At 48.3% G+C, this 13,157-nt stretch overlaps 1 protein-coding gene across 1 annotated transcript in view; it reads left to right on the forward strand.

Moving 5' to 3' along the window:
• Positions 1-13,081, forward strand: part of HK1 (hexokinase 1) — a 69,648-nt gene extending 56,567 nt beyond the window's left edge. The window contains exons 14-18 of the mRNA XM_060197177.1: positions 950-1,054; positions 4,540-4,723; positions 8,314-8,469; positions 10,108-10,341; positions 12,199-13,081. Coding sequence (XP_060053160.1) covers positions 950-1,054; positions 4,540-4,723; positions 8,314-8,469; positions 10,108-10,341; positions 12,199-12,343 — 824 coding nt within the window. The 3' untranslated portion in view covers positions 12,344-13,081. The remainder of the gene's footprint in view (positions 1-949; positions 1,055-4,539; positions 4,724-8,313; positions 8,470-10,107; positions 10,342-12,198) is intronic.
• The last annotated feature ends 76 nt before the right edge of the window (positions 13,082-13,157 follow it).

Here is a 13,157-nt window from a genome sequence, read left to right on the forward strand (position 1 = left end):
TTTCAAAAGAGCAAGCAAATATGTAAACAATCAGGAGAGCTAAGCAAATGCATTTGAGAATGGTGATTTCTACCCGGAAGAGGAAGCAAGGAAACAGTTTATCTCATTGGAAAGGAACCTGACCTGTTTTTTGCTCATTTCACAAATCTTAACATCAGTGTTCTTCTAGTTTATTTTCCATGCAGATTTTAATACACACATTTAAAAAAACCATAACTGCTTTTTGGGTAAACATATCTTTTATGCTGATGCTTCCTAGACTAGTTTCATTCTTTTTTTTTCTTGACTATAGTAGATTCTTGTTGGCCCAAATCATGGTTTATGTAGCCCCCTTTGGGTCTAGATGGGGTTTCCTTTCTGGACAGTCAGTGCAAGTCGTGCAATCTAGATCCTTGTGCTTAAGTCTTTACCCATGTGACCATTTTTGGAGGGCAGCTTCTGAAAGGATTTGATATTTTTCATTTCGCTCTGTGAAAGAACTGGTTGATCATTGTGCCCTGTATTTTTTTTTTCTCCATTACAAAATGGCCTTCAGCAGCCTCTCTAGTTCTCAGTACTATCTGTGATTTCAGAAACATCATTGACAGCAGGAGTTTAGTCAGTAAAGGAGCTAAATTAAACAGACTGGTGAGAAAACTATTGCAGGGGACATATGTGGTTGAGTGTATACATTACCATGCACAAGGACAGAGGTTCAAGCCCCTAGTCCCCACCTGTAGGGGGAAGCTTCACAAGTGATGAAGCAGTGCTGCAGGTATCTCTCTGTCTGCCTCTCTCTCCAGCCCTACCCCCCTCTCAATTTCTCTCTGACCAATCAGATATTGGGGGGGGGGACACACCATGTGTCAGCTAATTCACTAGTGGCTTTCTGACTGCAGTGTGTTAGACTGAACCAGCAGAGTTCAAGGGAGCTGGACTGTTCTTCCCCTAATGCTGTGCCGCTTCCTTCTAAAGGAGTTTGACCTGGACGTGGTGGCCATAGTCAACGACACAGTGGGTACCATGATGACCTGTGCTTATGAGGAACCTTCCTGTGAGATTGGACTCATCGTAGGTGGGTATTAGGTTTCTCTTTTCAGAGCAGAGGAGTCTGAGCTTTCCTCTGTGGGACCTTGAGCCAGCAGCTCGGTCCTCTGTGTGGGGCAGTGTATCTGTCAGTACTGCCCCAGTGCTCCTTGCGACTTTTTGCCCTAGACCAAGGCTGCTGAGCTCTTTGCAGGCGCTTTCCCTCTCCCAGCACAGCTCCTACCCCCAGAAGGCTGCATTGTGTGATGAGGCGATCAAGAACTGAACTGTCCGGTAGCTGGGGCCTCAAATGGCTCTCGTGGCTTGGGGGTGGACAGGGTTTAAACACAATGGAGTTGGCTTGGCCAGCGGGATAACTCTGCTGACCTTTTTTTTAAAAAGAAAAAAAACTAATTATTGGACAGAAATTGAGAAGGAAGGGGGAGAGGGAGAGGGAGGAAGGGTGGGAGCTAGGCAGTAGCACAGCAGGTTAAGTGCATGTGGCATGAAGCACAAGGACCCGGCTCCCCACCTGCAGGGGAGTCAGTTCACAAGCTGTGAAGCAGGACTGCAGGTGTCTATCTTTCTCTCCCCCTCTCTGCTTCTCCTCCTCTCTCCATTTCTCTCTGTCCTGTCCAACAACAGCGACATCAACAACAAGGGCAACAAAAAGGGGGAAAGGCCTCCAGGAGCAGTGGGTTCGTAGTGCGGGCTTGGAACCCCAGCAATAACCCTGGAGACACCTAGCGCACTGCTTCACCACTTGTGAAGCCCCACCTCCGCAGGTGGGCAAGGGGGCTTGAACCTGCATCCTTGCACACTGTAGAGTATATATGCACATGCGGATGCACTGCTGCCCACCCCCAGCTCTGTTGAGCTGGTGCAGAGAGCTTCTGGATAGGAGTCAGAGGCTGGAAAGGAAAGCAGAAGCTTCCACCTCTCCTGATGGTGAGGAAGAGCCAGAGTATCTTGGACACCATTTTGCCCTTAGCAGTCATTGTTGATGAGTGGTTGCAACCCCTGAGTTGGGTTACAGAGGGCTTTGCTCGTTGTCTTTGCATAGTGTTTCCTTAGAGTCTAAACACATTGGTTCTGTGCCTTGAGAGCATTGAATCCCCTAAATATTTTCCTTGGGCTATGAGAAAGACCATCCGTCCAGCTGATCCAGCTCCTGTTATCAGAGGATGCTGAGAAAAAGCCAGCCTTGTGCCTTAGCAGGCATCTGTAGACCCTGCCTGGACAGGATGGGTAACACCTCTGGTCCAGGAAGACCTTTTCATTTGGTAAAGTGGGTGGGGGGCGGTTAGCTCCTGGTAGAAAGTTGTGTGGGGCCTTGCTTTGGGATTCTTTTGTTTCTTTTGCAAGCTTTCTTTTTCTACCCTGCCCCTCCCTCCTGCTTCTGAATAGGCTTAGGTGTAAATGCAAAGCTAGAGTGACACAGCACATTCTCCTCTGGCTGGCTGGGAGGTCAGGCCCGCCCATTTCTGGGCAGCCTGATAATGAATTGTTCTAGCACCTCGCCCGGTGGGGGTTCTCCACAGCTTCCTGTGTGTCCCCCAACCCTCCCCATCAATGGGTTCCCTGGGGCTAGAAGTAGGCTTGCTTGCTTTTGCTTTCTTTGCATCTTCCTGCCATTTGGGGGGGGGGGGCTCTCTTACTCAGTGTTATGTTTTGGAGGAAATGAAGCTGCAAAAACAAAATTAATCCAGTTTACAATAAAATATAGTCACCAAAACCAAAATACAGTAGTTTGTACATGCATAAAACATTTCTCGGCTTTCCACAAAACAATACAACCCCCACTAGGTCCTCCTCTGCCATCATGTTCCAGGACCTGAACCCTCTCCCCCAACCCAGAGTCCTTTACTTGGGTGCATGCACGTACACCAAACCCAGTGCTAGTTCTGCTTGCGTTTTACTTTTCTACTTCTTTTTCTTAGTTTATTATTGGTGATTTAGTAATGATCGACAAGATTGTGGGACAAGAGGTATACAGACAGTTCCCACCGCCAGCGTGTCATATCCCCGCCCCCTCCAATGGGAGGTTCCCTAGTCTTTTATCCCTTTGGGAGTATGGACCAAAGCTGCCTGAGTTTGTTGAAAGGCGTTGACCCTCAGTCAGAAAGCAGTCAGTCATTTCACCATCAAGATGAGATAATTCAGAAACAAGAAGGCTGTTTGGAAAAGTGCAGTCTCATAGTGAGACACACACACATACACACACACACACACTTCCCTGATGAAGTCAGAAACACCTTATGTTGTCTTTGCAGAGGAAACGCCTTCTGTCCACTCCGTGAGAGATGCAAAGGATGTCGTGTTTTTACAAAACTACCAGAACTCTTGGAGTCTTGCCAGTGGGGATGACTTTGTGTCCCCCAAGAATGCTGAAAGTTCACCAGTGTCTAGATCCCTTCTGTGGTGCTATAGAGCTTTGCTGCCACAAATGTGTTCCCTGGACCTGTAGCGTCAGTGCCGTTAGGCATTAGTGGGCTTGGCTTTAGAACACCTCGTCTCAGTTTCTGTGCTTGGTCTCCTTGTGTGGGAACAGTGCACAGTCCGTCCACTTTGGCCCTGTGGTGTGGGACAGTTGGAGTAGCGCCGCTCCAGGGATCCAGGGAGCTCAGGGATGGAAGTCAGATGCTAGAGCCTCTGCTCACCAGGTCGTATGGGTACAGTGTGCATGAATGTATAGGCCCAGGGAAATTTTCTCAAGAACCGCTAAGTTTCTTGAAAAAATCTGAGGTACTAAATGATGATGCAGGAAGGCACCTTGGAAGTTCTTAGAACACTGATCTTCCTTGAGCTCCGTTCTGGGACACACAGGACAATTTCTCCAGCAGACGTCACTCACCATCTTTGATAGGAAAAGTGGACAACTTGGTAGGATAACAGGCAACCCCACAATATTGATTATCTAAAATTCTACCCTTGGAAACGCATTCCTTTGCTGTAAGACCACCCTCTACTAATGATAGGCAGCCCTGCCTGGACAGGAACTTACTGGAGGCTCTTGTTAATGCTGACTCAGTGTAAAGCAAGTTACTGTGCAGCCAGAAAGCCATGATGTACTCTTCTGTTTTTCTTTCTCTCTCTTATTTTTAAGATTTTATTTATTTATGAGAAAGATAGGAGGAGAGTTAAAGAACCAGACATCACTCTGGCACATGTGCTGCTGGGGAGCGAACTCGGGACTTCATTGTGCCACTTCCGGGACCACCTTTTCTGTTTTTCTTATGCAAAAAAAAATGCATCATGTTTTTTTTTCTGACAAATTAACAACTAAATGCTTTCTGGGTGGCTTAACTGACTCCCCATTTATCATTTAAGGTTTCTCTAGAAAATTCTGGGGGGTCATTCTTTGGTTCATCACATTAACGTACCCTGTGTCTGGAGTCCCAGGTCCAGTTATTAAGAGCCCCTGCCACCCACCCCCTCCCCACGCCCGCCCGCTCTCTCTCTCTCTCTCTCTCTCTCTCTCTCTGTGGCATGCCCATTCACCCACTCGCATGCCTCCTGTGTGTGTCTCCCCAGGAACTGGCAGCAATGCTTGCTACATGGAAGAAATGAAGAATGTTGAGATGGTGGAGGGGAATGAGGGACGAATGTGCATCAACATGGAGTGGGGTGCCTTTGGGGACAATGGGTGTCTGGATGATATCCGAACAGAATATGACAAAATGGTAGATGAATTTTCTCTCAACGCTGGAAAACAAAGGTAAGTTGTGCCAGGTGGTGAAGACATAAGGGCGTTTAGGCTTGTGGCTGCATTCTGCCTGTTACGGTGGAAGAACTTTCTAGCAGGACTGGGATCTGGACAGAGACTTGGACACTGGTGCAAGGACCGGCCTAAGAATCCTGGTCCAAGCCCCCAGCTCCCCACCTGCAGGGGAGTCACTTCACAAGCGGTGGAGCAGGTCTGTAGGTGTCTTATCTTTCTCTCCCCCTCTCCATCTTCCCCTCCTCTCTCCATTTATCTCTGTCCTACCTAACAATGACAACATCAGTAACAACAACAATAATAACTACAACAATAAAAAAAGGGCAACAAAAGGGAATAAATGAATAAATATTTTTTAAAAACCAAACAAACAAAAAAGAGAGAGCAGAGAACCAAAGGATGGGCTGGGGGATCAGTGGTATGTACCACTCCCTGGTACATGGGGTGCTTAGGACTGATTAAAACACTCTCAGGAGTTAACACAGCCAGAGGCGACCATACTTCTCTGTCATTGGCTGTTTGCAGTCTGGGACATTCCAGCCTTCTCCTTGATGTTTCTTCCCCATCAGACTAAAATCTCTCCGTCAGCAAGTTATTGTTTTATTCAGGAGAAGTAGAATGTGGAAATCACTTGACCTGCATTTGTCAAAGGGCAAGGGAAATTAGGCCAGTAGCGGGTGGGGAATGGAGTTAGAAGTGGTTTCTGGAAGGGTTGAGGCAGAAGCCAAGCTCTGTGCTTGCTTCCCACAGGGGACTTCTGCCACCACCTAGTGGCTATTTGGAGCTTTACAGCTCAGGTTTCAGGGACACTCCCATGAATCTGACCATCCTCTGATAACCAGGAAGTTGGCCCAATCCATTGTCCCAAGAGCTGACAGGATGGTGGGAGCTGTAGGCATAGCTCACTGTGTCAGGCAGATGCTTGCATGTGGCCCAGGTTTGAGTCTTGGCACCACACGGAGTGCCATGGAACTGAGGGAAACTCTGTCTCTGACCTTCTAGCTGAATGAAAAAGTGACCTTTTGGGAAAACTGCAAAAAGCGGGGGGGGGGGGGGGGGGGGGTGTCAGGCGGTAGCGCAGCTGGTTAAGCGCACATGGTGCAAAGTGCAAGGACCTGTGTAAGGATCCCGGTTCGAGTCCCGGGCTCCCCACCTGCTGGGGGGGTAGTTTCACAGGCAGTGAAGCAGGTCTGTAGGTCTCTCTTTCTCTCCGTCTTCCCCTCCTCTCTTCATTTCTCTCTGTCCTGTCCAACAACAACATCCACAACAAACAAGGGCAACAGAAGGGAAAAAATAGCTTCCAGGAGCAGTGGATTTGTGGTGCAGGCACCAAGCCCCAGCAATAACCCTGGAGACAAAAAAAAAAAAAAAAAAAACACTAGGTCATACTTCCCAAACATAACTTCTTCTCTAGACACTTTCAAAATCTTTACCTTTTTCAAATACCACCTATGCTGTTCCTTTTTTTTTTTTTTTTTTTTTTTAGCAGCATACATATATTGGGTTTATTTATTTATTTTTTACCAGAGCACTGCTCATCTCTGGCTTATGGTGGTATAGGGGATTGAACCTGGGACTTTGGAGCCTCAGGCATGACAGTCTCTTTGCATAACTATTGTGCTATCTACCCCTGCCATTGGGTTTACTTTTATGAGCAAGAGAAATCAGAGCACTGCTCTGCTCTGGCATATGACGGTGCTGGGAATTGAACCTGGGGCCTTGAGGGGCATCTCCATTCTTGCAGGTCTTGTGTACTACCACTGCGCTGTTTCTCTGGCCCAGATTCAGTGCTTCAGTGCTATCCCTCCCTCCCTCCCTCCCTCCCTTTCTCTCTCTTTCTTTCTTCCTTCCTTTCTTTCTTCCTTCCTTTCTTCCTTTCTTTCTTTCTGGCCCAGATTCAGTGCTGTGCCTTTCTTCTTTCTTTCCTTCCTTTCTTTTTTTTCAGATATATTAAACTTTTTATTAGAAATTATTCACATGTTAGGGCATGAGAGAGAGAGAGAGAGTTATAATGCCTTTCTTTTCCTTGTGAGTGGTATGAAATCTTCCAGAATGCGCAGCCTCTAGTGTGTTTTTCTCAGCATGAGGACATGGAGGATGAGTGCATGCCAAGTCTTGAATCCTTATCATTTCTTGGGGCACTTGAACATGGGATGGACAGCGATTTAAAGCCCCAAGAACAGGCTGACCCCAGGTGTACAGTGGCTGCCGAGTTCTCCTACCTGTGTGGCCTTATCACTCTGCTGGGTGCTTATCCAGTATCGTAGGCTTTGGCAAGATCTGCCATCTCTCTCTGATCTTGCCATCTCTCTCTCCTTACTATGCTCTTTAAGCTGCAGCCAAGTCATTTGCTTATTCCGCAGATACGTATGGGGCTGTTCACTGAGAGCCTGGGACTGTGCTGTGCTGAGGCCCTGAGGTCCACACACAGCCTTGGGCTTCCACAGCAGGGTCAGTGAGGGAGCGAGCCTGTGTGCCTTGTGAAGGAGAAAGGCAAGGTATATGGAAGCCTGAAACAGGCAGAGAAAACCACCCTGGGTGAGGAACACAGGTCTTGTGGGGAGCAGGAGCCCTGCTGAGAGCTGGTGGAGGACTTGTCCAGGCAAAGGCCCCAACCTTTAGGTGAGGAGGGAGACAGAGTAGCAGTTAAATGTGAGTGTGGTGGCCTCCGAGGAGGTGAGGGATTCTGCCATTCTTCCTGGTGCTGGGCTCTGTCTCTGCTGGACCACAGCACAGGGCAAGTCACGCAGGCTTTGATTTTTATTTTTATCTCCCTCCGCCCCCAAGAGTGCTGCTTAGCTCTGGCTTATGGTGGTGCTGAGGACTAAACTTGGAAGCTCAGAGACTTGGGCATGAAAGTCTTTGGCATAATCATTATGCTATCTCTCCAAGCCCCATACAGGTCTTGAAAGGTAGTGAGAGACCAAGACAAGGTTACTGTCAGAATTAAGATTTCGGGAGTCAGGTGGTAGTGCAGCTGGTTAAGCACAGGTGGTACAAAACACAAGGACTGGCGTAAGGATCCCGGTTCGAGCCCCCTGCTCCCCACCTGCAGGGGAGTCGCTTCACAGGTGGTAAAGGAGGTCTGCAGGTGTCTTTCTCTCCCCCTCTCTGTCTTCCCCACTTCTCTCCATTTCTCTCTGTCCTATCCAACAACAGTGGCATCAATCATAACTACAACAATAAAACAACAAGGGCAACAAAAGGCAATAAATGATAAATAAATATTTAAAAAAAGAATTAAGATTTCGGGAGTTGGGTGGTAGCGCAGCGGGTTAAGCACATGTGGCTCAAAACGCAAGGACTGGTGGGTGTAAGGATCCCGGTTTGAGTCCCCGGCTCCCCACCTGCAGGGGAGTCGCTTCACAGGCGGTGAAGCAGGTCTGCAGGTGTCTTATCTTTCTCTCCCCCTCTCTGTCTTCCCTTCCCCTCTCCATTTCTCTCTGTCCTATCCGACAATAATAACAACAATAATAACCAACAGTAAAACAACAAGGGCAACAAAAAGGGAATAAATATTTAAAAGACAACAACAACAACAAAAGACTTCACAGAGGTGACCCAAATCCCTCCTCCTCCTGCTTCAGGTACGAGAAGATGATCAGTGGCATGTACCTGGGTGAGATCGTCCGCAACATCCTCATTGACTTCACCAAGAGAGGGTTCCTTTTCCGGGGGCAGATCTCCGAGACGCTGAAGACTCGGGGCATCTTTCAGACCAAGTATCTCTCTCAGATTGAGAGGTGAGTACAGAGGGTTCCTGCAGATACCTGACCCGTGGATTGTGATGGGGTGGACGGACGTATACTAGGGGACATTTCGGCTATTTCTGAAGTTTGTTTGCTTTTCCCTCTTCTGATGCAGTAGGTCCTGAGCACTTGTATATTGAAATCATATAACTTCATTATGCATTAGTTTGCTTTTATCTATTCTTTGTATTGGAGTATTACACTGATCTGTTTGAAATGATATATATTAAACACATATGTAAGTAGGCTTTGCATTTCAGGATTGCAGTGGTGCACTGCAAGCCTTATCAATGAAGAGGCTTGAGTCTAGCAGACCTAAGGACCACTGTTCTGGCCCCTTAGCCATTTGGCCTGAAAGGCAGTCTAGGATTATGGCCTCGCCTGGCTCCCTTGTTTGCATGTTCCACCGCAGTAGCTTCTGGACCCCACCTTCTGTTTTCCTCATGAATATTCCATCTCTGCCTTTGCCATCACCTTCCATGGGAAACTGTGAAAGAGTGCAGAAGTGCCCTCTACAAAGGCAGTTGTCCACAAACCACATTGTTTCTATTCTCAGTCATGTAATACTCTCAGGATCATTACAGAAATAAACAGGTCATTGTGGTCCGGGAAGTGGTGCAGTGGATAAAGCATTGGACTCTCAAGCGTGGGGTCCTGAGTTCAGTCCAGTCCCTGGCAGCACATGTACCAGAGTGATGTCTGCCTCTTTCTTTTCTCCTTTCTCATTAATAAATAAATAAAATCTTTAGAAAGAGAGAAGGAAAGCAGGGAGGGGGCAGGTGGTGACACACCTGGTTGAGCACACACGGTGCATAAGGACCCGGATTCAAGCCCCTGGTCCCAACCTGCAGGGGGAAAGCTTTGCAAGTGGTGAAACAGGACTGCAGGTGACCCTCTTTCTCACTCTCTGTCCCCCCGCCTCAATTTCTGGCTGTCTCCAATAAATAAATAAGTAAAGAGAATAATTTAAAAAATGAAAAAGGAGAGGAAAGAAGTAACTTCTTTAAAGGGGATAAATAACCCTCTCAACTTGAGGTGATTATGCTTAGTGGAGGAAGGAAGTGAAGGACAACTACTGCATAGTTCTGCTCATATATGGAATACAGGGAACTGAAACACATGGAAACTCTCTAAGACTTCATGAGAACTGTAGTTACGGAGTGGGAGGGCACGGAGCTTTGGTGGTCGGTATTGATGTGGAGCTATACCCCTGTAATTTTGTAATCTTAGAAACTGCTGTGAAATCACTAATAAAATGAAAAACACACACACACAAACCCAACAACAAAAACAATTCTATTTGTAAGTAAATACACTTATATTGGGCTGGTCCTTTGAAGGAGGATGCCCAGGCTGATATACCCTTGTGTCCTACTTCATCCAACCTCCTGCTTTTTTTTTTTCTCTTTATTGAGGGGATTAACAGTTTACAGTTGCCAGTAAAATACAGTGATCAGTACATGTGTAATATTTCTCAGTTTTCTATATAACACTAACCCTCCCCACCCCATCATGCTCCAGGACCTGAAAGCTGCCCCCCCACACACACACACACAGACACTCCACCCCAGAGCCCTTTACTTTGGTGCAGTCCACTACCTCCAGATGTATTTTCCCTTTTGCCCTCCACAGCGACCGATTAGCGCTGCTCCAGGTGCGGGCCATCCTCCAGCAGCTGGGTCTCAACGGTACCTGCGACGACAGTATCCTCGTCAAGACTGTGTGTGGCGTGGTGTCCAAGAGGGCAGCGCAACTATGCGGTGCAGGCATGGCTGCGGTGGTGGATAAGATCCGAGAGAACAGAGGGCTGGACCGCCTCAACGTGACTGTAGGGGTGGATGGGACACTCTACAAGCTTCATCCACAGTGAGTGGGGCCTTCAGGTGGGACGGGCAGAACTTCCCCGGCTGGTGAAATCTCCTTTCCGCTTATGGGACCTCGGGCTGTGATTCCCATATGGAAAATTCCTTGCCATGACACAGCCGACCTGCAGGCAGGGTCAGGGGCATAGGTGGGTAGTGAAGCCACTCTGAATTCTTAACTGGGATTGTTGGCAAGGCAGAGAAGTGAGTTCACTTGGCCTGCTCATACCAGCAGCATGCCACATCTCTCCTCATCTCTCCTGAGCTGTCTCTTCTGAGTGAAGCAGAGCCCAGCTGGGTGGGGGCAGCAGAGAGGGCCATCAGCCTGGTTAGCTGCATCCTGACTGGAAGCTGTTTGGGAAGTAGCTAGAGGTAGTGAGGGGAAGGAGAAGGAGAAGGAGTGCTCACTGTCTTGTTCACTTGCTGGTTTGTCAAGAGATGGGAAGTCAGGGGCAGTTTTGGCTCTGGACATGGCAAGTGGGGTGGGTTTAAGCAGTGACCACCTGCTGATCAAATAGCCAACATCCCATGGTCCTGCTCCCGATTCATCCCCTGTTCCGAAGCTTTGCCCTTCTGCGCTTAGGAATAGTGACTGAACGGGGTTACTTTGCCTGTGAACAAAGAGCCACTCCGTCTAAGGTCAGCCTAACAAGTAGTGCCTGTGTACCACGTGGCCAGAGCTTGGGCTTGCTTTCACTCTTTCCCCAACCCTCTGCTCCTCCTTAAGAGATGTTTTCATCATCCCTTGAAGCTGGACAAGGATGTCCTTTAGAGTGAGGTTTTGGGCTAAACTGGATCTTGGCTTGAATTCTGACATTGAGAAGCTGTGCTCAGTTACTTAACTCTGACAAGTTCCATCTGCTTCAAGGCCTGACAAGCTCTGGCATGATGGAATCCAGGAATACAAAGTGTGAACTGCCCAGTAGGTGCTCACTAGTAGGCAGCCATGATCTGTCTAAGCGTCCCCTTACTCGAGCACCCTCAGCCTGGCCCTGTCTCACTTTCAGCAAACACGAAAGAACCTAGAGCCGTCTCTTAGTGAGCATTCCTAATTCCTCCCACCCCTCCCTTCAGGTTCTGGGACACAGATGGTGGCGGCCTTGGGTAGGCTTGGGTCCCCAAAGCGCTGAAGCTGGAGGTGCAGCATAGCTCCTCCCACATAGGTGTGGAACTGACCCAGTGCGGGACCAGTTTGGACCCATCTCCTTGGCCCGTGCCCATGCTGACCCTCTTTAGAATCCCGTTCTCTGGGAGCTCGGACTTTGATGGTGGATGTGTCCAACAGTGTTGTGAACATACCAACTTTATGAACTACTGAGCAGCTCATTATTTGGGTTCGCCATTGTGCCTCTCTGCTCAAATGAACAAACGAAACAAAACGAGAAACAGTCACAGGTTTGGCTGCAAACTCACTTCACTCCTGGCCTTTCTCAATAAGCTGCAGCAGTTTCTTACAGGCCCTCCATCTTGTTTTGCCCTCTTTTCTACTAGCGTCCCTCAGTCCTTCCAAGTGTGGTGGTGGTTCTTTTTTTTTTTTTTTTTTTAACAGTCTTTTTGTTGCTGAGACTCAAACCCAGAACCCAGAAGTGGTGTGTTTCAGCTGGTGAACCCCTGGACTGGTACTGGCTGTTCCTGAGTAAGGTCGTTAGGTCCCAGGAACCTCACCTTCAGTCCCTTTCTGTCCACGAGCCACATGTGTTTGTGGCTTGGTGAGTTCTAGTCATAAATTGCAGATGATTATCATTACCCTTTGTAGTTGATCTGGGAGAGCAAAACACAGCTATTGCTATGCCATAGCCATGCCTCCAGAAGTCTTTTTTTTTTTTTTTTTTAAGTATAAGTTTGTTTGCTTTTTTTATAGCTTTTCCAGAATCATGCACCAAACCGTGAAGGAACTGTCACCTAAGTGTAATGTCTCCTTCCTCCTGTCTGAAGACGGCAGTGGCAAAGGAGCGGCTCTCATCACGGCAGTGGGTGTGCGGCTCCGAGGAGGGACGAGCAGCTAAGACCCCCAAGGCCTCATTCTACCACCCTCCAGCACTACTCTCCAACTGGTGACCCCCACATCCTCTCAGTGTGCGTTACTGGGAGATGTTGCCGCCTGAGCTCGCTGCTGCCACAGCGGGGAGGAAAACAAAATCCAACTAATGGCGCATAACGTAGGGTACAAAAAAAAAAAAAAGAGTGTGTGCTGATAATCTCTCTCACCTCCGGACCCCTCCTCGCCTGCCCTGCCTCTCTGCATGATTTGATTTCAACCTGGTCATACGTTCCCCGTGTGTGAAACTTAGTAGCGTCGGTTTCTAATTTATGCATCCGTCCAACAGTTATTTATTGGCCCAAGATGAAAAGTCACACCATCTGACAGGCCTTACGGGCCGCCCCAGCTCCTGTGTGAAATGTATTATCACCAGCAGACACTGCCGGGACTCCTCGCAGGGGCATGTCTCCCCGCTTCCTCTGTCCCAGCACCCACTGCTGTCTGGCATAGTGAAGTTCCCATGGGGACGTGACAGTGCCACTGAATTGTATGTCCATGGAACCAGTTGCTGCTATGTTGTGACAGTCTTGCTTTCTGTCTGTCTTGCCTGGGGCGTGGGGGGTGGGGGTGGGCAGGCCTTCGGGGAAGTGTCTTGTCTCCATTTGGTTAAAAGGAACCAAGCATCAAACAGTGCCCTCATTGTAATTTCCCACCGCTTTTGTGAGCCATGTCGTATGACCTAGTAAACTTTGTACCAATTCAATGACCTGAGTAGTGCTTCATGACCGGGGGAGGGAGACTATCTTGAGATGCTGCAAAGCCCAAACCTTGAAGACTTT

Source organism: Erinaceus europaeus, chromosome 1 (assembly GCF_950295315.1).
Source record: "Erinaceus europaeus chromosome 1, mEriEur2.1, whole genome shotgun sequence".
Lineage (NCBI taxonomy): Eukaryota > Metazoa > Chordata > Mammalia > Eulipotyphla > Erinaceidae > Erinaceus > Erinaceus europaeus.